The sequence below is a fragment of the Rhinatrema bivittatum genome, unplaced genomic scaffold, assembly GCF_901001135.1.
Source record: "Rhinatrema bivittatum unplaced genomic scaffold, aRhiBiv1.1, whole genome shotgun sequence".
NCBI classification, from domain to species: domain Eukaryota; kingdom Metazoa; phylum Chordata; class Amphibia; order Gymnophiona; family Rhinatrematidae; genus Rhinatrema; species Rhinatrema bivittatum.
The window spans coordinates 34,119-61,664 of NW_021820730.1; the positions used below are offsets into that span (position 1 = coordinate 34,119).

At 48.5% G+C, this 27,546-nt stretch overlaps 1 protein-coding gene across 3 annotated transcripts in view; it reads right to left on the reverse strand.

The window, feature by feature from the left end:
- Positions 1–27,546, reverse strand: part of LOC115082041 (F-box/LRR-repeat protein 5-like) — a 194,891-nt gene that overhangs the window by 28,468 nt on the left and 138,877 nt on the right. For all 3 annotated transcript variants that reach the window (XR_003854059.1, XM_029586305.1, XM_029586306.1), the window contains exons 8-9: positions 13,979–14,061; positions 10,569–11,279 (exon numbers count right to left, since the gene is read on the reverse strand). Coding sequence is in view for 2 of the 3 variants with exons in the window: in XM_029586305.1 (XP_029442165.1) it covers positions 10,569–11,279; positions 13,979–14,061 (794 nt within the window). In the remaining variant the exon portion in view is untranslated. The remainder of the gene's footprint in view (positions 1–10,568; positions 11,280–13,978; positions 14,062–27,546) is intronic.

Consider the following 27,546-nt stretch of genomic DNA (forward strand, 5'->3'; position numbering starts at 1 on the left):
ACGGAGAGATAGTCCCCGAAGGGGTCTGAAGGTGGATCCCGCGAGGAAATCCAAAACAAGATTGAGGTTCCATAAGGGCACAGGCCACTTTAGTGGCGGACGAATATGCTTGACTCCTTTCAGGAAGCGAGAAACATCTGGGTGCTTGGCGATGGTCTTGCCATCCCCCCTGGGACCATAGCAAGACAGCGCAGCCACCTGAGCTTCAATGGAGCTGAGGGAGAGACCCTTCTGAAGTCCATCCTGCAGGAATTCCAACACAATAGGGATTGTGGTCGCATGTGGATTGGTGCCGTGAGTGTCGCACCATGCTTCAAATACTCTCCAGATCCTTACGTAGGTGAGGGACGTGGAAAACTTACAAGCTCGGAGGAGTGTATCACGGGCTCCAAGTAACCTCTTTTCTTCAGTCTAGCCCTCTCAATGGCCAGACCGTAAGAGAGAATTGAGCTGGATCCTCGTGGAGGATGGGACCTTGACGTAGAAGGTCCCGGAGAGGAGGCAGGGGAAGAGGCTCCCCTGCCAGTAGTCTTCTCATGTCTGCATACCAGGGTCTTCTTGGCCAGTCTGGTGCCACTAGAAGAACTAGGCCCCGGTGTTTCTGAATCTTGTGGATGATGGCGCCCAGCAAAGGCCACGGAGGAAAGGCGTATAGCAGAGTCCCTGGAGGCCATGGCTGGACCAGGGCATCGACTCCATGCGAGAACGGGTCGCGCTTGCGGCTGAAGTATCTGGGTACTTGAGCATTGGACTTGTCCGCCAATAAATCCATGTCCGGAATCCCCAGTGATCCACAATCATCTGGAAGGCTGTGGGTGACAGCTGCCACTCTCCTGGATTTAGGCTTTCTCTGCTGAGGAAGTCTGCTGTGGTATTGTCCTTCCCGGCAATGTGGACGGCGGAGATGTCCTGCAGATTCGCCTCTGCCCAAGCCATCAGTGGGGCGATCTCCAGAGATACTTGTCGGCTTCTGGTTCCGCCCTGTCGGTTGATGTATGCCACCGTGGTGGCGTTGTCGGACATCACTCTGACTGCTCTGTTCTTCAGTCTGTGCGCAAACCGAAGGCATGCAAATCGGACTGCCCGGGCCTCTAGACGCTGACTCTTCTCCGTTCCACCGCCCTTGTGCGGTGAGTTCTTCGCAGTGTGCTCCCCAGCCGCTCAGGCTGGCATCTGTGGTGAGCAAGATCCACGTGGGTGAGGACATCTTCGACCCCCTGCTCATGTGGTTGGACTGCAACCACCACCGCAACTGGGTCCGCACTCTGGCTGGCAGATGAAGGCACGTGGAATAGTTCCGTAGACGGGGGCTCCAGCGAGAGATCAGGGAGTGTTGTAGAGGTCTCATATGGGCCCTCGCCCAAGGCACCACTTCCAGGGTGGATGCCATGAGACCAAGAACCTGCAGATAATCCCAGGCTATGGGCCGACTGGCTCCCATCAAATACTGGATACGCTGCCGAAATTTCAACTGTCTCTTGGTAGTGAGACTGACTGTGTCTGCCCGGGTGTCGAACTGTACTCCCAGGTATTCCAGAGACTGGGAAGGCTGTAGGCAGCTCTTGCTGAGGTTGATTACCCAGCCCAAGCTTTCCAGAAGGGCAATCACTCTTTTGGTTGTCCGAAGGCTCTCCTCTCGAGATTTCGCCCTGATCAGCCAGTCGTCTAGATAGGGATGGACCAAAATTCCTTCCCGCCTGAGTGCCGCTGCTACCACTACGATCACCTTGGTGAATGTCCGTGGTGACGTGGCCAACCCGAAGGGCAGAGCCCGAAACTGGAAGTGGCGTCCTAGAACCTTGAAGCGTAGGTAGCGCTGATGATCCGGATGGATCGGTATATGCAGGTATGCCTCTGACAGGTCTAATGCCGTGAGGAATTCTCCTGGCTGTACTGCGGCCTTGACGGAGCGCAGAGTCTCCATGCGAAACCTCGGGACCCTTAAGTATCGATTGACTGACTTGAGGTCCAGTACTGGCCGAAAGGTGCCCCCTTTCTTGGGTACCATGAAATAAATGGAATAGTGTCCAGAATTCACTTCCCAGGCAGGTACTGGGATGATTGCTTTCAAGGACAGGAGCCTCGCCAGGGTAGCTTCCAATGCTGCCTTCTTGTGTATGGGACAGGACGACTCCACAAACTTGTCCGGAGGGAGGTGATGAAAGTCCAGATAATATCCCTCCCGGATAATGGCAAGGACCCACTGGTCCGACGTGATCTCGACCCATCTGGGGTAGAAGAGGGTTAACCTGCCCCCTATGGCTCCGTCCCCCAGATGAATCGGCGGATTCTCATTGGGAGGTGCGGCCGGGACCCGAGCCCGGGCCTGCTCCCCTCTTGTGCTGCTTGGTCCGAAAGGACTGATTCCTGGCCTGAGGACGTGGTGCCTGGTAGCGACCCCTGTAAGGAACAAAGCGCTGGGAACTCCTGCCCCTGGAGGGCCTTGGAAAGGCGTGCTGGCCCCTTCTGAACCGATCTTCCGGCAGTCTGGGCACAGGAGAGGCACCCCATCTACTGGCCAGTTTATCAAGGTCGCTGCCAAATAGGAAAGAGCCCTTAAAGGGCAATCTGGTGAGGCGTGTTTTGGAAGGCGCATCAGCTGACCATCTCCGGATCCAGAGCTGCCTCCTGGCAGCTACGGAGGATGAAATCCCCTTAGCTGTTGTCCGGACCAGGTCAGATGCAGCATCTGTGAGGAACGAAAGAGCTGACTCCATGTCTGCTGCTGGAGCGTTGTTCCTAACCTGTGACAAACAGGCACGCGTCACCACTGTGCAGCAGGTCGCGATCCGCAAAGATAGAGCTGCCACCTGAAAGGTCTGTTTCAGAATGGCGTCCAGTCGCCGGTCATGAGGCTCCTTGAGGGCCGTCCCCCCTTCAACTGGAATGGTAGTGTGCTTGACCACAGCGCTAATCAAGGCGTCCACCTGAGGGCACGCCAGCAGGTCCTGGATAGCCGGTGCCAATGGGTACATGCCCGTCAGGGCCCTGCCCCCTTTGAAGGAAGCCGCTGGTGCCGCCCATTCTAAATCTATCAGTTGTTGTGCCGCTTGCAAGAATGGAAATGGCGGGCTGTAGGACGAAGATCTTCCAACAGGGGGTTCTGCGCAGAGGGTACCGAAGCGCTGGGACCTGTAATATCCAACTCCGCCAGACACTGAGACACCAGGTCGGAGAGATCCTCCTTAGGGAAGAACCGCCTCATGGTTCTATATGGCTCAATCCCTGGGGGAAGTTCCCCCTCGTCCAGGAGTTCGGACTCGTCCGGTGAAACCTCCTGGTCTGATTGATCCGGACTGTCCAGCAGCGGGAGGTCCCGCTCACGATAAGGGCGTGAGGGTCCAGGAACAGGATCCGCAGGAGCCGCCACCGCAGCAGCAGCCGCAGCAGCCGCCGCAGTTGCAGCCACCGCAGGAACAACAGGAACAGCAGGAACCGCAGGGCCTGGAGAAGAAGCCGTTTGCATCTGTACAAAGGCATGAATCCCCTTAAAGAGATCCACCCAGAAAATTGAAGCAGCCTCTAATCTCCGGGGTACAAGATCCCCCGGGATTCCCGATTGGTCGAGACTGCCCCCTAAATCCGGGGTAGCCCCTGGGGAACTATCAACAAATCATGGCTGAGACCGGTCCTGGCCTGAGGGTCCCACGGCCTCCTCACATTGGGCACATAGGGAGTCTGGCTCTTCACTGCGCGTGGCTCTAAGCTGGCATGCAGAGCATAGGCCAAGGGCTTTAATGCCTGAGGCAGGCAGCGCCGCCGAAGACGCTGCTGCGTTCTGATCCATTGAAAAATATGCGCTGAATGCTTAATACAACAGGCGCGCAATAATAATAATATGCGGCAGCAATAGGCGCACAATAATAATAATATGCGGCAGCAATACGCACAATAATAATAATATGCGGCAGCAATAGGCGCTTAATACAACGGGCGCACAATAATAATAATATGTTCTCAGCAATAGGCGGCCAAGAAAACGGCTCAATTGTATGCAATATGCACTCAGCAATATGCAGTTAGCAATACACGCTCTATGGCTTTCAATAGGCTCTCAGCAATAAGCGGTCAGGAATACACGCTCAATGGCATTCAATAGGCTCTCAGCAATATGCGGTTAGCAATACACGCTTAATGGCATTCAATAGGCTCTCAGCAATAAGCGGGCAGGAATACACGCTCAATGGCATTCAACAGGCTCTCAGCAATATGCGGTTAGCAATACACGCTTAATGGCATTCAATAGGCTCTCAGCAATATGCGGGTAGCAATACACGCTTAATGGCATTCAATAGGCTCTCAGCAATATGCGGTTAGCAGTACACGCTCAGTGGCATTCAATATGCTCTCAGCAACAGGCGGTTTAGCAATACACGCTCAGTGGCACTCACAACAATAAGGCAATATACGCACAAGGAGGAATAGAGCCGCGCCTATTACGGGCGCTCAATACCTGAACAAGGCCCCAAAATGGCGTCCTCCACGGCGTGCCACGCCGCCGATCCTCTGCTCCTCGGAGACCAGAAATAAGAAATGTACGCCTTACCTGATCCTCGGCGCTTCCCGGCTGGAACCTGGGCAGTCTCCGGCTGCGGGGGGAGAGGGCAAGTACCTTCACCGCCGCGTTTGAGGATATGCACCCGCTGCCTCATCCACGCTGGGACAGAGGCGCCTCGAAGCCTCACCCGAACCTCGCCTGGGGGCTATGTCCCTGCCGCGATTCGGCCGGACTGAGGACTTACACCTCCGGGGTGATCACGGAAATCACCCCGGGAAACTCAACTGGGGGAGGGACCTTAGGGTATCACCGCAGGAGTGCGGGGCTCGATGCTATAGAAGTTTTAATAAGTAGAAAAAGAAAAGTAAAGTAGATTTGGAAAACACGCTCAGCTAGCGTGCAGGCTCTCCAAACTGCTTTGGAGACGGAAATTACTAAGTTGCTACGCTTCCTGTGGGGATATATATACCCCGTGCTGACGTCAGATCCGTCTCCAACTGCTAGCACGCGGATACTATCCCATTCGTTCTGAGTCCATCTGGCTACACGCCAGGAAATATGACTTTTCAGGTGAGGAACTTCAGGTCACAGGATTGCAGTGGCTTAAAGGGAGGTCGCATGAGCCATGCCAGGACCACGTTGGAGGTCCCAGGATGCAACCGGAGGCCAAAGAGGGGCTTCAGCTTGAGTAGGCCCCGCATGAAACGGCCCACTAAAGGATGGACAGAGACAGGCGTGCCCAGCAACAACTCAATGGTACTCGCTGACTGCGCTGAGATGCACCCTGACTAAGCTGGTCTGTAGCCCAGACTCGGATAGGTGGCATAGGTAGTCCAGCAGCCGAGGAAGGGGGCATGAGAAAGGATCTAAATCATGAGCCGCACACTAGATGGAAAATAGTTTCCACTTCAGGTTGTAGGACTTCCTGATGAAGGATTTGCAAGACGCCACCAGAACTTGGGAGACGCAGTCCAAGAGCGCCAAGGGCTGGAGGACTATGCACTCAACATTCAAGCCATGAGAACCAGCGCCCAGAGGTTCAGGTGGTGCAGTGTGCCCTGATGCTGCGAGATGAGATCGGGTGCCGTCCCCAGCCGAATGGGTGGCTGCATCGACAGATTCTGCAGCAGCATAGCCACACCTGTCAGGGCCAAGATGGTGCCACAAGTATCATGCTTTGAGACTAATTTCAAATCGAAAAGAGTTTAAGAAAGCATTAAAAACTCATCTGTTTAAGGAAGCATTTGTGAACATAGAAACTATGAATTAATAATTTTACAGCCATGAAATTAGCTCTTTCAACTACTACCCTTATTATAATACTTGCTTCTTCTTTTCTTTCTTTTAGTTTTGTAACGTAGCAGCCAATTAACTACTATTCTAGTTCATCAAAAAATTTTATGTTATTGATCATGTCACTAATTGTATTTTTATTCAAACTTTGGTTACATGTTGATTTTTACTTTATTTTATTTTATATTTTATTTTTATTTAGTTTAGTTTTATTTTAGTTTTTATAAATCTCTTCGATTATTAAATACACTGTTGTAAACCGTTTTGATCGATATCTGTATTGGTAAACGGTATATAAATACGCTAAATAAATAAATAAATGGTCCCCTGGTCCTGCTGAAGCTTTAGCAGGGTCCTTGAGAGGAGCAGTAAAGGGGGGATACGCATACAGAAGGCCCCTCCCCCAGTGGAGGAAGAAGGCATCGCAGGCAGGGTGGCCGTCCCCCAGCACCAGAACCTGCTCACCTTCAGATTGTGTGGGGAGGCGAAGAGGTCCACATCTGGTGTGCCCTATTTGCGAAAGATCCTGGCCGCTACCTCTGGATTGAGGGATCACTCGTGTGGCTGGAAGGAGCGGCTCAATCGGTCCACTAGCACGTTGAGATGGCCCGCAGGTAAGTCGCTCGCCCAGTTCCACACATGTACCGCTTCGTGGCAGAGGAGGAATGAGCCTTGCCACCCTGTTTTTTGACTTACCACATTGTAACCTGGTTGTCCGTCCAGATCAGAACCTCCTTGGATGACAACTGGTCTCTGAATGCCCACAAGGTGTATCGGATTACCCGAAGCTCCAGAAAATTTATCTGGCAGCAGGCTTCGGCGGCGGACCAGAGACCCTGCATGTGGAGTCCGTTCACATGGGCTCCCCAGTCCTGGGGGGCAGCATCGGTAGCGAGGATCACCTGAGGTGGAGAGGGCTGAAAGGCAAGTCCTTTTTCCAGGTTGGAAAGAACTTCCCACCAGGAAAGGGACACTCGTAGAGAATCCGTAATTTCGACAGGAACCTTGAGATCCTGAGATGCCTGCCGCCACTGGGACCCAGGGTCCACTGGGCTCTCCTCATGCAGAGGTGAGCCAGAGGAGTCACATGGATGGAGGCTGCCATATGGCTCAGTAGGAAGAGCAGAAGGCGGGCTGGTACCCTCCGACTGCTGCGGACAAGGGAAGCCAGCGAGGCAAGGGCGATCGCCTGGTCCCTGGGCAGAAAAGCTTTCTCTTGTGCCATGTCCAGCCTGGCGCCTATGAAGTCCAACTAAAGGGAGAGGCAGAGATGTGACTTGGGTAAGTTTATAACAAACACCCCACAGTCTGCAGGGTCTGCACCGTCAAGGCCAGAGCGTGCAAGGTTCCGGAGTGAGAATCACTTCTGTCCAGCCAGTCTTCCAGGTAGGGGAACACATGGACCAGGCGATGTCTGAGGTACGCGGCCACCACCACTAAGTATTTGGTGAAAACACCGGGGGCCAATGCCAGCACTTTGTACTGATAATGTGTTTTACCCACCATGAAGCAAAGGTACTTCTGGTGGCTGGGGATAAACGCAATGTGTGCGTAAGCCTTCTTGAGATCGAGGGAGCAAAGCCAGTCTCCACCTCTGAGAAGCGGGATCAGTGTGCACAGAGAAACCATCTTGAACTTTTCTTTTACGAGAAACTAGAAGCGTCGAACTGGAGAACCTCCAGCATTTTATGTCACGCATCCTCCTCTGTGAGAAGCTGAAAGGGGATGGCCTCGGCCATGGCCCTGACAAACCCTGCAAAAGACAAATCCTCGGGGAGATTGGCGCTGCTCCTCTGGAGGGGAGGGCTCCGAGAGGGGCTCGTATGAATACACGAAAGACGAGTCCATGGAGTCATCACCCCAAGGGTCAAAGGGCCCTTCCTCCTCACTGGGACCAGCATGCCGTGGATAAGGTCCATGAGGGGAATCAGCTCGGGGCTCCGATGTCCTCGAGGGCATCGATGGTTCCCCTGGCATCGAGGGGACCAGAGGCCGTAGAAGGCCGGAAGGGCCCGGTATGGGCTCGGGGAACCATGGTCTGGAAAACACGGTACCAGCCATATCTTCCTCGGAGGACCCGAGAATCGGGACGGCTCCGGTGGAGGGTAGCGGTGGCTGCTGGGGAACTGAAGGTCCCTCAGGCACTGGCTGCGTCGGAAGAGCGCCCAGGACGACATCCAGACACTCCAGCGGGGGCACTAGCATAGAGGGCGGAGGCTCAGGCATGGGGGTCAGTGGCGCAGGCAGCTCAATGCTCTGGAGGGTTTTAAGCACCGCAGATTAAGCACCGCAGGGCTTTAAGCACCGCAGATTGCAACTCCTCTTGAAAATCCGGGGTGGCCAGGACAGAGAGGAGGAAGAGGATTCGCCGGCCCTCTCGGGTCTCTGAGCCGGCTCGGTGCCCAGTACCAGTGGAGAACGCCTAGGATTACCACGGGCATCGAAGGATGGGGCTTCCGATGGCCAGTGTTGCTTCGATGGCAGCTCGGCAGCTGACAATGCTGCCCGGAACACTTGCCGATGCTTACGGGACTTCCTTTGGTGCTTGGCCCGGTCTTTCTCCTGCACTAAGGAAGCAGAAGATCTCGATGTCCGGGAGAGTGGTGAGACCATCGAGGATCAATCACAATCCCCTCGATCCTTGGAGGTACTAGTGAGGGGAATTGCCAGGGGAAGCGTGTCTGACAACTCCCCACGACCTCTTGGTGTCGATGGAACAGAAGCAGGAGTAGAAGGAGAAGATTTTGGAGCCCCAAAAAGTTTCTCCATTTTATTGAGGTGCACCTGACATCCTTTGGGGGTCATCAGATCGCACAGACGGCACCCACAGATGTCATGTGAGGCCCCCAGGTAGAGGTTGCAAACCTCATGCGGATCCGTGATGGACATGGTCCATGGGCACTGGAGGCACCGATGAAAGCCAGTCGACGCCATAAAATACCTGGTACGCAGTCCATGACCGCAGTCACCATGAGATGAGAGTCGGGAATTGATCGCAAAGGAGGAAAAATAAGAAAAAACCTACCAAGCCAAGGGGGCACCAACCGCGAAGAAGGACCTTACGAGGGAAACACCGAATTCGAAACTTGATTGATGAAAACAAGAAAAAGAGAAGAGCTCCACTACCGCAAGGCAACTACACCGCAGAAAAGAAGAGACTGAAGGAGGACCTTACAAGGAAGTGCAGATAACGGCAGGCTAGGCATGATCAGTCTTGTTGGTCAAAGCTTCTAGAAACTTTGACAGACGTTTTCCATGCTGGGCTCCATCGGATGATGTCACCCACATGTGAGGACTACCATCCTGCTTGTCCTAGGAGAAGCATGATTGTCCTACTTTGAAAATAATCAAAAAGAAATTACTTTTTTTTTTTTTTTTTTAAATTCGGATGCCTTACTGATACAGGACAGGAATTTCCATAAATGCTGGCTACCTTATTTATTATGGACACAAACAAAACAAAATTGACTCTTTGAAGATTCTTACAACTTACAGTTCTGTTAGGTTTCAGGCCCAATCTGCTAATAATAATAATAATGTGAGTAATAGAAAAGGGGGGTGGGAGGTACATACTGTGGGACAAACTGTAACCATTGACCTTTTGTTGCTGAATTGATGATATGCTGTTTGGAACATAATATGTTGAGGTCAATAAACTTTAAACTGAAAACAAAAGACACAAAAAAACTTTAAAAATGTGTTTAGGTATATTTTGAAAGTTGAATACTACAATGTTCCCTGGAGACAGTCCACTGGACTGGTGGGAATGGTGAACAAGTGTCCCAGATTCACTCACTAGAAGTTCTCCCTTCTTTCCACCAGCAGGAGAACAGCACCCATTACCGTGTGTTCCTCTGCTGATTTCAATCTACCACCTGAATGCACGGGAACCTGCTGGTTCTGCATGTTCAGATGTCAAAATAATTTCAACAGAATGAGGCACACAGAGGTAAGAAGCATTGGTATCCTCCTGCTATTGAGGATCATGCAAAATTTGACTCACTATGCCACAAGGACTGAGCAAACTTGAAAGTGTTCCATGAAATAAATGTGAAGAAGTGCTAGACCAGAAAACTAAGAGGCGAACGCCACCTGACTTTTTTGGGATTAGAAAATACCGAGAGTAGAATCTGAGGCCCTGTTGGGAGTAGGGCACTGGTTCTATCGCTCTGGACTGGAGGAGGAGGGAAATCTCCTTTCCAGGAGCGGTGAATGATCTGATATTCCCCACGTCAGTCGAGGTGGGGAGTCTGGTGGAACGGCAAGAAAGTTGAGATGATAACCTTGAGTTATTATAGTGAACACCCACTGGTCTGTGGTGACTGAGTGCCAGATGTGGCTGAAGTAGCACAATCAGCCTCCCACTGGTACATGGTTTAGTGGAGTCTGAATGCTGTTCTCTAGGAAAAAGTCAAAAACCAGATGCTGGACCTGGTTGAGGAGTTGTTTGAGGCTTTTGCCTGCGAGGTTGCCTGGACTGGCCTTTCTGATAAGGCTTAGTAGAGTGACCTTTGGACGGAGGAGAATAAGATTTCCTGGGCATGCCCAGTAGGTGCCAGTCAAAGTTCTAGAAACTTTGACAAAAGTGTTCCATGATTGCGTTCCATCCTGTGATGTCACCCATATGTGAGGACTACCATCCTGCTTGACCTGTGAGAAAAAATATTACCAGCTTTTACCACAACATCAGTTTACAATTATCCAAGCAACATTCTCTCATAAGACATTTATACAAACAATAAGATAATCTATAGATAAGAGCACTCAAACTACCTACCTGAGACCACTGTCCGTTATCTGATGACATCCAGACAGACTGAGGAACTTAAGCATACGTGCAGTCTCTTGGTCTGATTTTGCACTCCCAGAGCAAGCCAAGTCTTTTACCTCTGACTGCCGAGTCCTTGTTGCAATTTTACACAGCCGAGAGGTCTCTGGGAGTGCTTGTATAGTCCGTAGTGCTGTTCCAGCACAGCAATATGAATGACCACAATATGCCAAGGCGGTAGAAGTGCAATGCCGTTGCAAGCAGATACTAGTCCTTAGTCCAATTATGTCCTTATTGCAACAACCAGAGCCAAAACAATGGAGGCCAGATGTGGTTTCCACCACACAAAGTCCATCAGCATTTCTGTACCTCCATTCAGCAGCATCTTCAATATCAGCTAAATCTTCTGCATCTAGCATCCAGATGTAGGCAGAATTAAAATGTCCGGAATTAATAGGCTTTGTCCAGTGATGTTCATCATTTGCTCCCTTGATGGGGCTGTCATCAGTAATCTTATGCAAAGAATAGGTGGACTGAGTAGTAATGTCTTTGTTTTTGTTCTTTGTGATCTTGTTTCTGCAAGATGTCAGAATGCCTTTCTTGTGAGATGGTAGAATTCCCAAAGCTATGGACATCTTTTCTAAAGCCACATCTGTTATTTTCTCACAACCAGACAGATCAAGATGGCGGAGACTCTGGCAGCCACCAACTAAAGACCATCTGTAATACAATTCAAAAAGATTTAGTTAATGAGAGGTCGGGTAGGCTTCATGCCTGCCCGTCCAAGATAATATGGTGCCAGGGGGGAGGGGAGCCCCGAGATGGCCGGCCGGTCACCCGTGCTCCCTCATGTATTAGGATAGGTGGTTCTTTTGAACCACTCCGGGGTGGGAGCCGATTGGCTGGAAGAGAGACCAACTGATCCCTCGGGGTTCGTCTCTTTTTCCAGCCTTGCTTCTGGCGCTGCATCCCACCCGCCCGCCCTTGTTGCTATCGTTTGTTGTATGGGGCTTTATTGTTGTCGCAGCTTCAATGGGGGGGGGGGGGTTGGCAGGTAGCCCAAGCCGATTGGTGGGGGGTTGTGCTTTGGTAACTGGTGGCTGTCCTGACAGGGGGCAGGTCAGTGGTCCCTAGCCAAACAACTGGATGCAGTTGTGGCTGGTATGGCTCCTTGCTGAACGGTGGCTGGGATAGATTTATTCGGCTCCTTGCTCAACGGTGGTGGGGGTCGATTTATTCGGCTCCTTGCTTAATGGCGGCGGGAGTTTTGGGGGACATAAGAAAGGTGAGCACTTTATACAGGCTGGGATAGCCTGGGGGGCGCCCACCCAGCAGGCTGGGATAAGGCTGGGTTTGCACTATTGGCAGGCTGGGATAGCCTGCGCTGCCCATCTTGCTGGCTGGTGGCAGATGGGTGCAAATGGGGGAATTTCAAGATTATATGTGTACGGCTCAGGCTCCGGGGTTTTAATAAAGCTGTGGCCTGTTGACTCCCAAAATTGTGTTGTGTATTATGTGGTGGTAAAGGGGCAGGCTTGGGCAGAAGCGTCAGTCCTGGCTGCCCAGATGTTTAGGGATATCTATAAGAAAATCTAGAACTCCATGTCCATAAAGAGGAGTTCAACAATAGTATTCAATAAAAGTTTTGAAACAAAGGTGCATACAATACATTCACTATTTGAGTCCCTTCTGGTAACCTATGATAGGTAGACACTTTGAACCAATTAATTCCTTAGAGAGCTTTTGGGTCAGTTTTAATATTCACTTAAAGCATGGTGGTAACCAGCAGAGTAGCAGTTACTACCTTTAACCAATAAGCCTTAATGCTTTTGATGCAACTGCAACTTCGCTCTCTGCTTTGATGGCAGTGGAGTGGGTAGTTGGGTATTTATTTATTTTATTTAACAGTTTTTTATACCGACCTTCATAGTAAATAACCATATCGGATCGGTTTACATTTAACAAGGGTATAACTGGAGTAACAATTCAAATAAACGATAGATAACAATAGGTAGGAATAAGTCAAAGTTACAATCAACAGGGAAAGAGAACTTGGAAGCTTGCAACAAGCTGGAAAGAAGATAAGGCAGGAAATAAATGTAAAGTGTTACCATAGAGCGTACGGGTTAAAAGCTTAAAAGGTGCTTTAACCTGGAAGGGTAGAAGAGGAATTGGATTCAGACGACAACCAACAAGGGCCCTGACGTTTAAGGTCTGGGGTACAAATACGTAGACAAAGGGGAAAAGCACAGGACTGCTTCTAAGGCCAAGTCCATAAGCAAAGCATGTCAAGCAGCACTGTCTGAATTTTCAAGAGGAGTCATCAACCAGTAAAAATGTTGCTAGCAGTAAATTTTTATGGATTATCATAATGCTTGGGGATACTGCATGTTGTGGCAGTGGCTACCATAAGAACATTGCTGGGCAGACTGGATTGACCATTTGTCCTTTTCTGCCATCATTACTATGTTAAAGTAAAGCACAAATAATATAGCCTTATTTACTGTTATACAAGGTAATATCCATACCAGAGTGTTTTTACACACAAATTAAAAGGCCTAGACTGGACATAAGCCATAATTTGACTACATAATACTGAGTACCACATAGAAGACTAGGGCATTTGATGGAGGGCAGACTCCTCTTACTTCATCAGCAACACTGAAGGGCTGTCAAACCTCAGGAAACTGCTCCCTCTGCTCTGAATTCCCCAACATGGTAATTTCAAGACATTGAGGGCAAAGACAGAATATTTAAGTCAGGAATAAAAACAAAATCTCCTTGAGGCATTGTTTTGCTAGCTTGGACAGGTTATTTTACATACAAAAGTCATTCAGCACCTGCAAACTTATCAGAAAAACAAAGTAATCAAGATCTGATAACTAAAGGTGGTACTGGTTTACAAGGAAAATGATGTTATAAAAGATAGTGAGTCATAAGACCTCTCAGATGGCTCAGGCTGACTCCTGAGGGGGCATATTTAAAAACAGCTACACACTAAGTCCAGGAGATCATTTAATTCATTAAATGGTCACAGCTTAAATATTATGAAAAATGTTGGAAAAATAATACTCCCCTCTACCCAAATAACCCTAAAAAGCTACAGATTTGCTGACCAATGGCCTAATGATAGAAAGTGGTAGATAGTAGAAGTGGGTTTAATTCCTAGTCCCGCGAAGGACTGAGGATGTTATGACGGCATTAATCGCAGCCCATGGAGGAAAGGAATTCCAGCCATTGCACAAAAGGAACATGTAGGTTGGGATTCAGTGGGCATATATACCAAATTCCCAACGGAGTTGCAATATGTGGCCTCTTACCAGGACTGTCACCTTTAGTTACACAAACACACACATACACCTGTAGACTTAAGTCAGAACAATTCTAGAAAAAGAATAGTGCATCTTAGAACAACTAACCCATCAAAAGCAGAATCACAAACATTTGTTTGAGTGAGATCTAAATATTCCAAGTTAGGGCAAAGTTCCAGCATCTGTCGAACCTAGAAAAAGAAAAAAAATATACACTTAAGAAGATTAACACAATGCAAAAAAAGAAAAAGCAGGATGTCATTAAAAGTAAACTCAAAAGTTAGCTATGCTGAAAGGCTTTCAAAATATTATATAGCATTATATACCAAAGGAAAATGAAAAAAGTTATAATTCCAGAGCTATGGCATTCTCAGACTGTGTTACACCATATCAAGGAGTCTGTACAAAACATTTTGACCTCTTGATGTGGACCAGTAGGACTTTGGGTATGGCTGAGAGCACAGACATAAAAAAGGGTGAAAAATGTTAGAGATAAATTTCCTATACCTCCCTCCAAATTGCCAAATCGTCCCAGAAGGCACTACCTGGTATATCCCCTCCATCAAAGCAAAATTAGTATGAAAAGGGAAGAGAGCTTTTCATGTTAGCCTCCCCAAACTGTGGAATTCTCTTTCTCATTAAGTCTGTATGGAGACTAATCTGGCTTTCAAAGGTCTGATTAAAACATGATTATTCCATCAGACTTTTAGTTAAAATGTGTTGTATGTTTTTATTGTGCAATGCCTTTTAATAAACTGAATAAATGTACTTGGAAGGATGAGAGAACTATCAAAGATCGCTCAAGGCACTTTACAGTAAAATGTAGAAACAGTCAACATGCAAAAGAAAGACACACAAGACAGAACTTCTCAGCCTACCTCACTGCTATTCGTGGTCTAATGTCTAGTTAACATTTATGCTAAATGAGTAAAGCAGACTATATGCATTTGAAGAGCCAGAATGATTCATATTTACTTTACTACAAAAGAACTTCTATACCACCTTCTTGTTCACAAATATCATCCAAGGTGGTGTACAATCAGGATGCTACAAATATACGAACAATAACAAAAATGAACCCCCAAATATCCAATATTACTATAACATGTCTCATTTCTAGAGTCAAGAGCCTACTGGATGGAAAGATGGTTCCATAAAAGAAGGATACATGCAAATTTTATGTATTAGTGGATGAACATTTGTCGATGCAACTGCAAGTCCATTCAATAAGGGCCTGTTTTCATCAGTTAAAGGTCTTAATTGCCAAATAAACCTAATTTAGAACAGAGTGGACTGATTAAGATAGTACTTGCCTTAGACTCACAAGACTATGGCAATGCTCTAATAGTGGGTTTGCCAAAACATATGCCCATCCTTTGCAGTTAGCGCAAAAATCTGACAGGAGAGGATGATGCCAATTTTGAAAGCCCTTCACTGGCTATTGGTAGATTGCAGGGTTCAATTTAAGATTCTATGCCTTGCATTTAGATCTCTTTGGTCAGTGTTTTTTGTTCTAAAGCATATGGGGACAAGCTTAAAGATCTAAATATGTATACCCTAGAGCAGGGGTCAGGAACCTTTTTGGCTGAGAGAGCCATAAACGCCACATATTTTAAAATGTAATTCCATGAGAGCCATACAATATGTTTAAAACTAAATACAAGTAAATGTGTGCATTTTATGTAAGATCACACTTTTAATGTACATAAGTCTCTGAAAATATTACACCAGGCCTTAAGACACCAATACATCTCCTATTAGGAAAACGGACCAAGTCAGGCTGCTATAGAGTCCTACACAGAAACAACACGCCAGCAGAAAACCTCACCTGAATCACGTGCTGACCCTCACCTAACATAGAATAAAGAAACCAAAACGCATAACAAGAAGCATGCAGAAAAAACTGAATTGGAAACTGCAACAAGCCAGTGTAACAAAGGATAAAAAGAAACATCACCCATCCTTATAAAACAAATCAAGAAATATAAAATCATCAGCAGTAAAACTGTACTAACAAAAAGAACATATTTCGAAACAGCTGATGAGTGGAATATCCAATAATTAAAAACTCATAAAACATTTCCAGATACCAACAAAATATTTCAAAATAGCAGACACAAAGATCCAGTAATGAAAAATAATAAGGATACAAAAATGTTTTTGCTCTGCATACCTGGGAACGTTTGATATCCAGGTGTCCTGAGATTGTTCTGAATTAGCAGGAGGCGGGGTGGTTTGCTTGGAACTTTCTCCTCTCTCAGTCACATACCAGCGCTCTCTCTCACACTGGCTCTCAGTTACACACCTATACACACATGCTCTCAGTCACTCACATATACACATGCTTTTTCTCTCTCACTTATATAGGCTCTTAATTACACATTTACACACATGCTGTCTATCTTTTCACGCTTACACACACACACACACAGGCTTTCAATCACATAAATACATGCTGTCTTTTTCTCTCACACACAGACTCTCATTCACATGCTTACAAACATGTCCTCTCTTTCTCTCATTTACACACAGGCTCTCAATCACATACTCACATGCTCCCTCACCTAAACCAGCTCTCAATCAGACACAGACACACATGATCTCTCTCTTACTTATACACACAGGCTCTTAATCATACATACACATGATTTCTCTCACACACAAAGGATCTCAATCATACACACATACTCTTTCACACAAACAGGTTTTCAATCACAAACTTACACATACAGGTTCTCAATCATACACTTACATTCATGCTCTCTCTCTCACAGGCAGGCTCTCAATCACAGACATACTCTTTCACATATACAGGCTCTCAATCATTCACATACATGCAATCTCTCACTCACACACACAGGATCTCAAACACACATGCTTGCTCGCTCATTCACTCTCTCTCTCTCCCCCACCCCGGGAACTCGCGGCAGCAGCAGCCTCCTCCCAACGCTAACCTCCTTCATTTTCAGCCCTCGCGGAGGCGAAGGCGGAGTCCCATCGGCCTCGGTTGAAACTCTCCATTTTCCTCCGAGCCGCGCTGCAGTCTTCTTCCCGTTGGACACTAGCGTGGCCTCTTCTTCCCGCGCAGGCACCCGATGCTCACCACTTCCTCATCCGGGCCGCGGGAAGAAGAGGGCACCGGCGTGCTCTCTTCTTCCCGCGGCCCGGAAGAGGAAGTGGTGAGCATCGGGTGCCTGCGTGGGAAGAAGAGGCCCGCGCAGGCACCCGATGACTCCAGCGCTGGCACCCGGCTGACTCCAGACGTGCCGCTGCTGGCGTGCTCTCCTCCTCCCCCGCCCCCTGCGGCCCGGAAGAGGAAGTGGAGAGCATCGAGTGCCTGCGCGGGAAGAAGAGACCACACTAGCGTGGTCTCTTCTTCCGCGCAGGCACCCGATGCTCACCACTTCCTCTTCCGGGCCGCGGGGGGCGGGGAGAAGAGAGCACGCCGGTGCCGCTGACTCCAGCTGTCCTGCCGCGTTCCGCCCGGGCTGACAGCATTTTAAGCCCGGGCGGCGGAGGACCAGGGAGCAGCTGGGTCAGCGGGGAACCGCGAAGTGTGGCGACACTTGTCTGCGAGCCAGATGCAGCCCTCAAAAGAGCCATATCTGGTTCGCGAGCCATGGGTTCCCGACCCCTGCCCTAGAGGAAAGGCAAGATAGGAGGATGATAGACTTTTAAATACCTCCAAGGTTTCCATGCACAGGAGGCGAGCCTCTGAGCCTCTTTCACAGAAAGGGGGCATGAAATGAGGGTAAAGGGGGTAGACTCAGAAAACAGAGTTGCTTACTTGTAACAGGTGTTTTCCTAGGACAGCAGGATGTTAGTCCTCCCACATGGGTGACATCATCAAACGGAAAACGTCTGTCAAAATTTCTAGAACTGACTGGCACACTGAGCATTCTCAGCATGTCCTAATCCACACATCCATGCGGGGTCCCTAGTATCGTAACATAGAATTATGAAAACATAAAATAAAGACAAAACCCAACTCCACGGGGTGGTGGGCAGGTTTCATGAGGACTAACATCCTGCTGTTGTAGAACACCTGTTAGTAAAGGTGTCTGTTGGTCGTTATTGTCTTCAGGGACAGCCTGGAGCTAGGGATTCACCCATGTGTGAGGACTATCAATTCTGCTTGTCCTAGGTTAATAAACACAAGGAAAGATTGTGCAGCGACTGAAAGGAGGGCCCTGCCAAAAATTCCAGTACTAGATTAAGACTCCACAAGAGACCAGCCACTTTAGGGGTGGCCGAAGGTGCTTCACCCCTTTCAGAGAATGGTCCATGCCCCGATGAGCTGACAGGGAGGTTCCGTTCACCTCGCCCCTGAAACAGGAGAGAGCCGCTACCTGCACCTTCAAGAACTTAAGGGCCAAAACTTTATTCAAGCCATCCTGCAAAAATTCCAGAATAAGTGGGATTTTGACCACTCAAGGGGGGACATCGCATTCCTTGCACCAGGCCTCAAATACTCTCCAGACCCACACATAGAGAACTTCCAAGCGCTGAGTAAGGTGGCACTTACTGCTGCAGAATATCCTCGCTTTATCAGGCAAGCCCTCTCAAGGGCCAGACCGTAAGACAGAATGGAGTTGGATCCTCATGAAGGACTGGTCCCTGCTGTAGCAGGTTTCTGTGCAGTGGGAGGCACAGGGGGGGTCTCTACCAGGAGTCTCCGCATGTCTGCATACCATGGATGCCTGGGCCAATCTAGAGCTACTAGTAAGACTAATCTCCCGTGGTACTCGATTCAGCAAATGATCCTGCCCAGCAGGGGGTCACAGAGGGAAGATGTATAGCAACTCTTCTTCAAGCCAGGTCTGAACGAGAGAGTGTCGAACCCCAGGGATCACGGACCTCTTCTGTGACTGAAGAATTGGGGAACCTTCACATTGTGAGATGCAGCCATCAGGTTGATGGCGGGAGGCCCCAGCGATCTATCAGTTGAAAGACTTCGGCCAACACCACCCACTCTCCCTGCTTTAGAAAATCTGCTCGGATGTCTTTTCTTACGATGTGCGAGGCTGAGATAGACCTTCTTATGGAATGGGCAGAAATACATCTACAGACTATCTCCTGAGACACCTGCTGGCTCTTGGTTCCTCCCTGGCGGCTGATGTTGGCTACCATCATTGCGTTGTCCGACATTATGCAGACTGCTTGACCCTGGAGTCTGTGGCTGAATTGCAAACATGCTAGCGTCACTGCCTGGGCTTCCAGGTGATTGATGTTCCAGAGGGCCTCTTTCTCCATCCAATGTCCCTGGGCCATGAGTTCCTGACAGTGAGCTCCCCAGCCCCAGAGACTCACATACTTTGTAAGAACCAGCCTGTTTGGGGAGGCCAGGGATACCCCCCCTGCTCAGATGAGCCTCCTGCAACCATCACTTGAGGTGAGAGCAGACTCCAATCGGTAAGTGGAGCCAAATCAAATAGTCTTGAGACTGTGGGTTCCAACATGACAGCAGCGAGCATTGAAGTGGGCGCATGTATGCTCTCGCCCATGGTACTACTTCTAAGGTTGCCACCATCAAACCAAAAACTTGGAGATAGCTTTACACCATCGGGTATATTGTGTTCATCAAGTGACGTATCCGTATCTGTGCCTGGTGTCCAACCAGAATCCCAGATACTCCAACTGGGAAGGCTTGAGACTGCTCTTGTCCAGATTTACTACCCAACCGAGTCCCTGAAGAAAGAAGGTCACCCTGTTGGTCACCTGGAGACTTTCTTCCACAGACCTGGCCCAGATCAACCAGTCTTCCAAGTACGGGTGTACCAGGATTCCTTCTCTTCTCAAAGCTGCAGCCACGACCACCATAATCTTGGAAAATGATCTTGGGGCAGTGGCTAGGCCAAAGGGCAGTGCCTGGAACTGATAATGGTGACCCAGTACAGCAAAGTGTAGGAAGCGTTTGTGTTCTTGATGGATTGGAATATGTAGGTAGGCCTTGGATAGGTCCAGGGAGGTTAGGAACTCTCCCAGTTGTATGGCCATTATCATGAAGCGTAAGGTTTCCATGTGGAAATGATTCACTCATAGGTGACTGTTGACACTCTTGAGGTCCAGGATAGGGCAAAAGGAACTTCCTTCTTGGCTACGATGAATTAGAAGGAATAATGCAATGTATTTTCCTGGGGCCGAGACCTCTGAAATGTCGAGCTTCTGAAGGGGTGGATGCATTGGGGTGCCCTGGACCAGCCCCTCATAGGTTAGAGGCGCTGCAACTGCTTCCTCTTATCTTCCAGTAGCCAGAGTACTGGAAATTCGCCCCATTTACTGGCCAGTTTTTCCAATTCATTTCCAAATAGGCTTGATCCTTTAAAGGGCAACTTTGTAATATTGGCCTTGGAGGTTGTGTCAGCTGACCAATTCTGCAGCCATATCTGTCTTCTGGCCGCTACCTCTGAGGCCACTCCTCTGGCTGAAGTACGGACTAAATCCGAGCCCGCCTCTGCTAAAAAGGCAGCGGCGGGTTCCATAGCCACACTGGGGTTCACCCCTGAGTTATCCACCTCCTGAGAGAGAGAAGGTATGAACGAGCGACCAGGGCACAAGAAGAAGAAATCTGTAAGGTAATTGTTAATGAGTCAAAGGCTTGTTTAAAGATAGACTCCATCTATCCAGCGCATCCTTTAAAGCCGCTCCTCCCTCCAATGGGATAGTTCGCTTAGAGACCGTGCAAATGAGTGCATCCACTTTAGGGAAACACAAACGTTCTCTCACTGCTGGATCCAGCGGGTAGAGAGCTTCTAACACCCAGCCCCCTTTAAAACTTGCTTCTGGGGCATCCCATTCCAGGTCAATGAACTCCTGGATGGCTTCCAGTACTGGGAAGTAGCAAGAGGCTTTGCGCAAGGAAATCAGAATGGGATTCTTCTTTGATTCAGTCACAGATTCCACTCCAGGAACTCCCTGCATTTTTCAGGATCTTGGAAATCAAGACCGGCAATTCATCTCTATGAAAGAATCGTAAAATGGTTCAATACTGTTCTAATCCGGGGGGGGAATTTCCACTTCTTCCAAGGGATCTTGCTCTTCTCTGTATCATCAGGGTCCCCACTTGGTCAGGCGGGACATGCCTCAAAGTCTGTCAATAGGAATGGGAGAGGGGGCCGACTGGGGTTCCATCCGGACAGAGGCAAGCGAGGAAGTAGCCTGCAGTCCCTGGAAAAATTCCATCCAAGAAAAGGCGACCAGGTCCATGCCTAGCTCGGGGGGCAGGGGAACTGGGGTGGGCCCAACAGAGTTTCCCCTCTCCCATGGAAGACCCAGCCAAGGGGTTACTCAGATTTGGAGTACTTCCAGTTAAGGCTGAAAATCCATCATCTGAATAGGAAGAGTCGGGCTCAGCAAAGTCCAGAGAGGCCAAATCCCCTTGGGCTTCCCTACAGTGCTGACATACGTTGGAATCTAGATCAAGCTGGGAAGCCCTAGTATGACAAGCAGCATTGAGAGCAAGGCGCTTATGTTTACTGGCTGCTGGTGCCATTGGCAGCGGTAACTGTGTGTTCGATTGGCTCACGCTTAAAGATTTATGTGCACAAATTTTGAATGCCTAGGAGGGGCATGGCGAGACACACGCAGAATCTGTGCGCCCGGCTTTTCTTGTATCCTAAGCTTACTTTATTGTGTGCGTGTGCGCATATTATGCATGCAGTGCTTGCGCAAAGCCAATGCACTGCACATACTGACATCCTATGGTGGGCAATACGTACAAAGGCGCATGCAAGATGGCAGTTCCGGCCTACCACGCGGTGTGCAGACCAAGTTTGAAGCAAAGCCTAGCCCACCGGGAGGCTGCTCAACTCACTTGTAAGCCCACTTTCCTATGCCCCAACGGGATTGGGAACAATGTTGGTATGGCGCACCGAGCAAGGAGAGCAGAGGAAGGCTTACCGAAACCCCTCTTTTCTGAAGGTAAATCTTCTTCCTCTGGAAAAAAAAAAAAAAGTACCTGGACTCAGCGCTTACCGGCTGAGTACAGAGGTGGTCTCCGGCTGCGGGGGGGGAGGGGGCTTTAGCTGTCACCGCTGCACTCGGCTTCCTGCACCTGTTGTCTTTCAGCTGCTTAAGCAGCAAAGTTTACACTGGGAACCAGCTAACGGACCAAGGCACACCTCTGAGGGACCTCGGAAATCACCTCAGGAATTCTCAACTGGGGGAGGGCCCTTTAGGAATCACTGCAGGAGAGAGGGGCTCAATCTTTTCTCCAATTTAAAAGTAGAATTTCTTCTTCCAAAGGTACAGTGATCCCCATAGGGAAAGCATGTCTACATCTGCTGGAGACGGAGAAATATTGAAGGGCTGAGGTCATTGCAGGGGTGTATCTAGGGTGACATCACTTTTGAAACCTGACTCAGTCTCCATCTGCTGACAGGGGAGCACAACCCATTGGTCTAGAATCCATCTGGCTTCACGCTAGGAAAATGGTCTTTCATAAGAATCTTGTTTGAACCTTCTTTATGTCGAGTTTTGGTGAGATATGAGAAACTGCAGGGCTGTATTTTGATTTCTCATTGTTTCTACAGTCTCCTTTACCTTGTCCCCAAAGAGGCTTCTCATGCACAAGGTGTATCCACTTGATTTCGTGGACATCATCCCCAATGACTGAAGCCCTAAACCATGCTAGCCTCCTTACTGCTATGGCTGTCAGATACACCTGCTGTTGTACCAAAAGAATCTTAATGGTATATTGTGCTTTGCACAATCTTTTGTCATCTGCCATGATTTTGTTGTAAGAATGCTATTCTTCCTTTGGTAACTTCAAAGAACATTCCTGGAGTTTGAGGTTATTTTTGAGATATTGAATTATCCTGACCTGATATGCTGCAATTCAGGCCTGTAATGTTGTTCTTTAGTATGTCTTTATTTCCGACTGTATCTATAGTCCTTGGATTCTTACCTGGAGGCGTGTTTGAGTATGTTTTTGTCTTCTTGGCCTTCATCACTAATTCAACAATAATGGAATCATGAAAAAGCTGTACTTTCTCATGCTCTAGGCATTTCTGTATTCTGTACAGAAAAAGTAATTTCCAGATTTTGTTTTGCACTGTTATGAACATATCAGGCATAGGTAATGCTTTGTACTGTTTCGGAATCTGAATGAATCTTAATACATCTTGCAAGTCTGTTATATCTTCTGCATCCTCTTCTAAACTGAATGGGATGGCATCTGACAATTTTTGGAGAAAATTTAGGTATGAAGAGTCCTCTGGAGGCTTTAGACTTCTAGACTGAACCTGAAGACAGATCTGGGGACAGTATATCTGATTCTAATATGCAGAATTATTTTGAATAGTAAGCATCATCCAATATAATTTGTATATATATGAAATAGTTTCTCCAATCTTGTACTGTCATCTTCCTTTGGAAAATAAGATAATAATTTTGATTGTAGATGCTCACATTTCTCTAGTTCAGGTTGTGTTGAGTTTTTTTTGTTGTTCTGGTAGCCGTTTCATGTATGATCTTATGAAGTCAGTCAATCTTTGCACAAACACGTGACATTCTTGCACAGGTTCTTGTGGTAGAATGTCTGGTTGCTCAAGCTCTAATGATTTGGTTTGGAGTTCCAGTGTGAGTGGTGATGTCATACTTCCTTATGAATCTGCATGCTTTATCTTTGTGTGTTTCCTTCCTACTTGAATCTCTGGGGAACACTCTGATGAAGCACATGGAGCATAGAGTCGTGTATGTTGTTAATTTAATTTATAGACTGCACTTTTATCACTGAATAGGATGTCCATACGCTTTTGTTTGGGTGATAACGTTTTTCTGTGCTGGTACTTTGGCGCTAGAATTTTCTGCACTGTTGTTTAAGGCACTGGCAATTGTGCGTGCCAACATCTCTGTGCCAGGAAATCTGCGCTCTGTTTTGGCACCGGCAATTTTGTGCGCCAAAGCTTCAGCACCAGCAATTTCTCTTGGCTCTGTAGCTTCGGCTCTAATATCACAGGATGCTTTCTCTGCGCAGATGGCTCTTTGCTCTGACCTGGTTCAGTGCTATCTTGCTACAGCATAGTTGAGACCAGTTTCTTTGATGATATAGTACATTCTCAGCTTACCTAGACAGGATATGATTTTGCAATGGTCTTTGATGAGCTCCAGTACTTATATTTTAAGTGGATCTCTCTGTAAGAGTGCCTTCAAGGACATCTGTCTGCAAGGGCCATAATTTAGCATTTTAGACACAAGGAGTGCAGGTCTGTAACCGTCTCTAAAAGCCAGAAAGGAGGCCCAGACAACTGATCCGTAAAGATAGACTTTTATTGCCAGCAAGATGCAGCTAAGACAATGGCTTAGTACAACTGCATGCCCCTCCCCCTCGGGAGCAGGCTCTTATACATTCTACAATTCTTATCTTTCACACATGCGTTCTGCGCGATGCTGAGCAAGCATATTTCAACTGAGGATTTAAAGTAGGTGTAGCTTATAATCAGACTATTGTTTCGTCATTTAATTGACGGGACAGGTTAGACATTTTATAGCATCTATCGTATTAATACAATACAAATTATTATTTCAAAATGGAGGTGCGTTCCACTGAATGTCAGTACGTAACTACGTTACTACGTAATGCATGCCATTGCGTCCAAATGTTAGTACATTCAAGGTCCAGTACAGACATCTCATGACCACACTGTTGACCGTTTTTAAATGGACTCATCTCCTTTTTCTCAGCTGACATTATGGAAAAACTGCAGTGACTAAGAGAAATGGAGACATCAAGCCATTCGCCAAAGCAGATAAAAACAGACAGAGGAGACTTGTAGATGGGGACACTAATGTGGAAAGGACCGCACATGCTCAGAAAGCAAAACAAACTGAGCTATGAGAGAGAAACTGCCAGACTTAGCGCTGTCGGATTACGTCGCCCATCTGTGGAGCTGTTTGGGATACTTGTCCACGGAGAAAGAAGAGGAAGGGGAAGCCTCAACCTCCCAAGTGTCAAAGGGAGCATCCTCCTCACTCAAAGCGCCCAGGGACACCGGAGATGGAACCCCTATGCTGACCCTAAGCCTAGACTCCGAAGGCACCAGGAACCCCAAAGGTATGAATGCCGGCATCGGTAGCACCAAGGGAATCAAGAGGTCTATTGGCACCAAACCTGATGGTCCTTCCTCAATGGAGGAATCAGCCACCGGAATAGCCTCTGGTAGGGGCCACTTTAGTGCTCCATGCGGCATAGAGGGTGGCCGGGGCACCGGGATGGGCTGCATCAGCAAGGCACTGAGCAGTAAATCCAGTCGCTCTAGCAACAGTGCGAGCATTGATGGAGCCGGCTCTGGCAGCGATGGTGGCCCCCGAAGGAACCCGTGGCCGACTACCAACTGTACACTGCACTCCAACTCCTCCTCGAATGCTGACAATGAGAGGACAGTTTGAGGAGGATGTGGAACCGAATTCCCGGAGCCCTGACGGGGATAGCAAATGTTGCTTACCTGATGTAACACGTGTTCTCACAGGACAGCAGGAAGTTAGTCCTCACAAATGGGTGACATCGAGGATGGAGCCCACCACGGAAAACTTCTGTCAAAGTTTAAACAGAACTTTGACTGGCCCCTACTGGGCATGCCCAGCAAGGCACTGACCCTGCAGCCAGCAGGGGTCTCCCTTCAGTCTGATGTTCAAAGCTACAGGCAGTGCCTAGAAAGTAAAAACAAAACAAACCCAACACCGCGGGGTGGCGGGCGGGTTTCGTGAGGACTAACATCCTGCTGTCCTGTGAGAACACCTGTTACATCAGGTAAGCAACATTTGCTTTCTCACAGGACAAGCAGGATGGTTGTCCTCACAAATGGGTGAGTACCGAGCTGAGGATGTCCTGACTTGCACCAAATGCACCCAACGACGTGCAACAGGCACTACAACTGGGGTGGAATTTGGTAAAGGGCATCCGCACCCTACCGGGAAGGTGGAAGGGTGTTGGTACATCACGTTGGAAAAAGGTTACGCAAGACAGATTGGCCGAAGATGGAGTCCTGTCTTCCAGCTTTGTCCAAACAATAGTGGGCTGCAAAGGTATGGAGAGAACTCCAGGTTGCAGCCTTGCAGATGTCAGGAAGTGGCACCGATCGAAGGTGTGCCACTGACGTAGCCATGGCCCTCACAGAGTGTGCTTTGACACGGTCTTGAAAAGGGATGCCCGCTTGCTCATAGCAGAAAGCAATGCAGTCCGCCAACCAGGAGGAAAGAGCCTGCTTACCCACAGGTTGTCCTAACTTGTTAGGATGGAAAGAGACGAATAATTGAGTGCTCTTCCTGTGAGAAACTGTACGGTCTAGGTAAAAGGCTAGAGCCCGTTTACAGTCTAGGGTATGCAGGGTCTGTTCTCCAGAGTTGGAGTGGGGCCTGGGAAAAAAAGATAGGTAGTATGATGGATTGATTAATATGAAACTCAGAAACTACCTTAGGTAAAAATTTAGGGTGAGTGCGGAGTACCGCCCGGTCCTGCAGGAGCTTAGTGTAAGGCGGATAGGTAACTAGGGCCTGTAATTCACTAACCCTGCGAGCTGAAGTGATAGCCAAAAGGAATAACACTTTCCATGTGAGATACTTTAACTCACAGGAGTGCAGAGGTTCGAAAGGAGGTTTCATTAGACGACCAAGAACCAGATTAAGGTCCCAGGATGGGGCCGGAGGCCGTAAGGGTGGCTTCAGATGGAGCAAGCCTTTAAGAAAACGTGTTACTAGGGGTTGTACTGAAATAGGGACACCCTGTACACCTTTATGGAAGGCGGCTACCGCACTGACATGCATCCTAATGGAAGAGGTTTTAAGACCTGATTCAGAGAGATGCCATAAATAGTCCAAGAATTTGGAGATTGGACAGGAAAGGGGATCAAGGGACTGAGAAGTGCACCATGATGTGTACCTTTTCCATTTGTATGAGTAAGACTTTCTTGTGGAAGGCTTTCGTGAAGCTATCAGGACTCGAGAAACGGAATCTGAAAGGTTGAAAGGCTGAAGGACTAACCTTTCAACATCCATGCCGTCAGGGACAAGGCTTGGAGGTTGGGATGGAGGAGGCATCCGTCGTTTTGAGTGAGCAGATGCGGGTCCTTTCCCAGAGGAATGTGCCTGCGGATGGAGAGATCCTGGAGTATTGGAAACCATACTTGGCGTGGCCAGTAAGGTGCTATCAGGATCATGGTTCCTCCGTCCTGGCGTAGCTTCACGAGAGTCTTTGACACAAGAGGAAGTGGAGGGAATGCGTAGAGCAGACCGGTTGTCCACTTGAGGGAGAATGCATCCCTCGGCCGAGAGTGCTGGCTCCGAATGAGAGAGCAGTAATTGTCCACTTTGTGGTTCTGAGGGGACGCAAAGAGGTCTATGCGGGGAGAACCCCACTTGTGAAACAGAGAGGTCGCTATCAGAGGATCGAGTGACCACTCGTGCGGTCGGAAGACACGGCTCAGCCGGTCTGCCAATACATTGTCTACTCCCGGCAGGTAAGTGGCCCTGAGGTACATGGAGTGGGAGAGGGCTTCCGCCCAGATCTGCGCAGCTTCCTGACACAGAAGGAAGGAGCCTGTGCCTCCCTGCTTGTTTATGTACCACATGGCCACTTGGTTGTCCGTCTGGATTAAGATTATCTGATGAAAGAGATGATCTTTGAAAGTGCGGAGCGCATAGCGGATTGCTCGAAGTTCCAGGAAATTGATCTGGTGTTC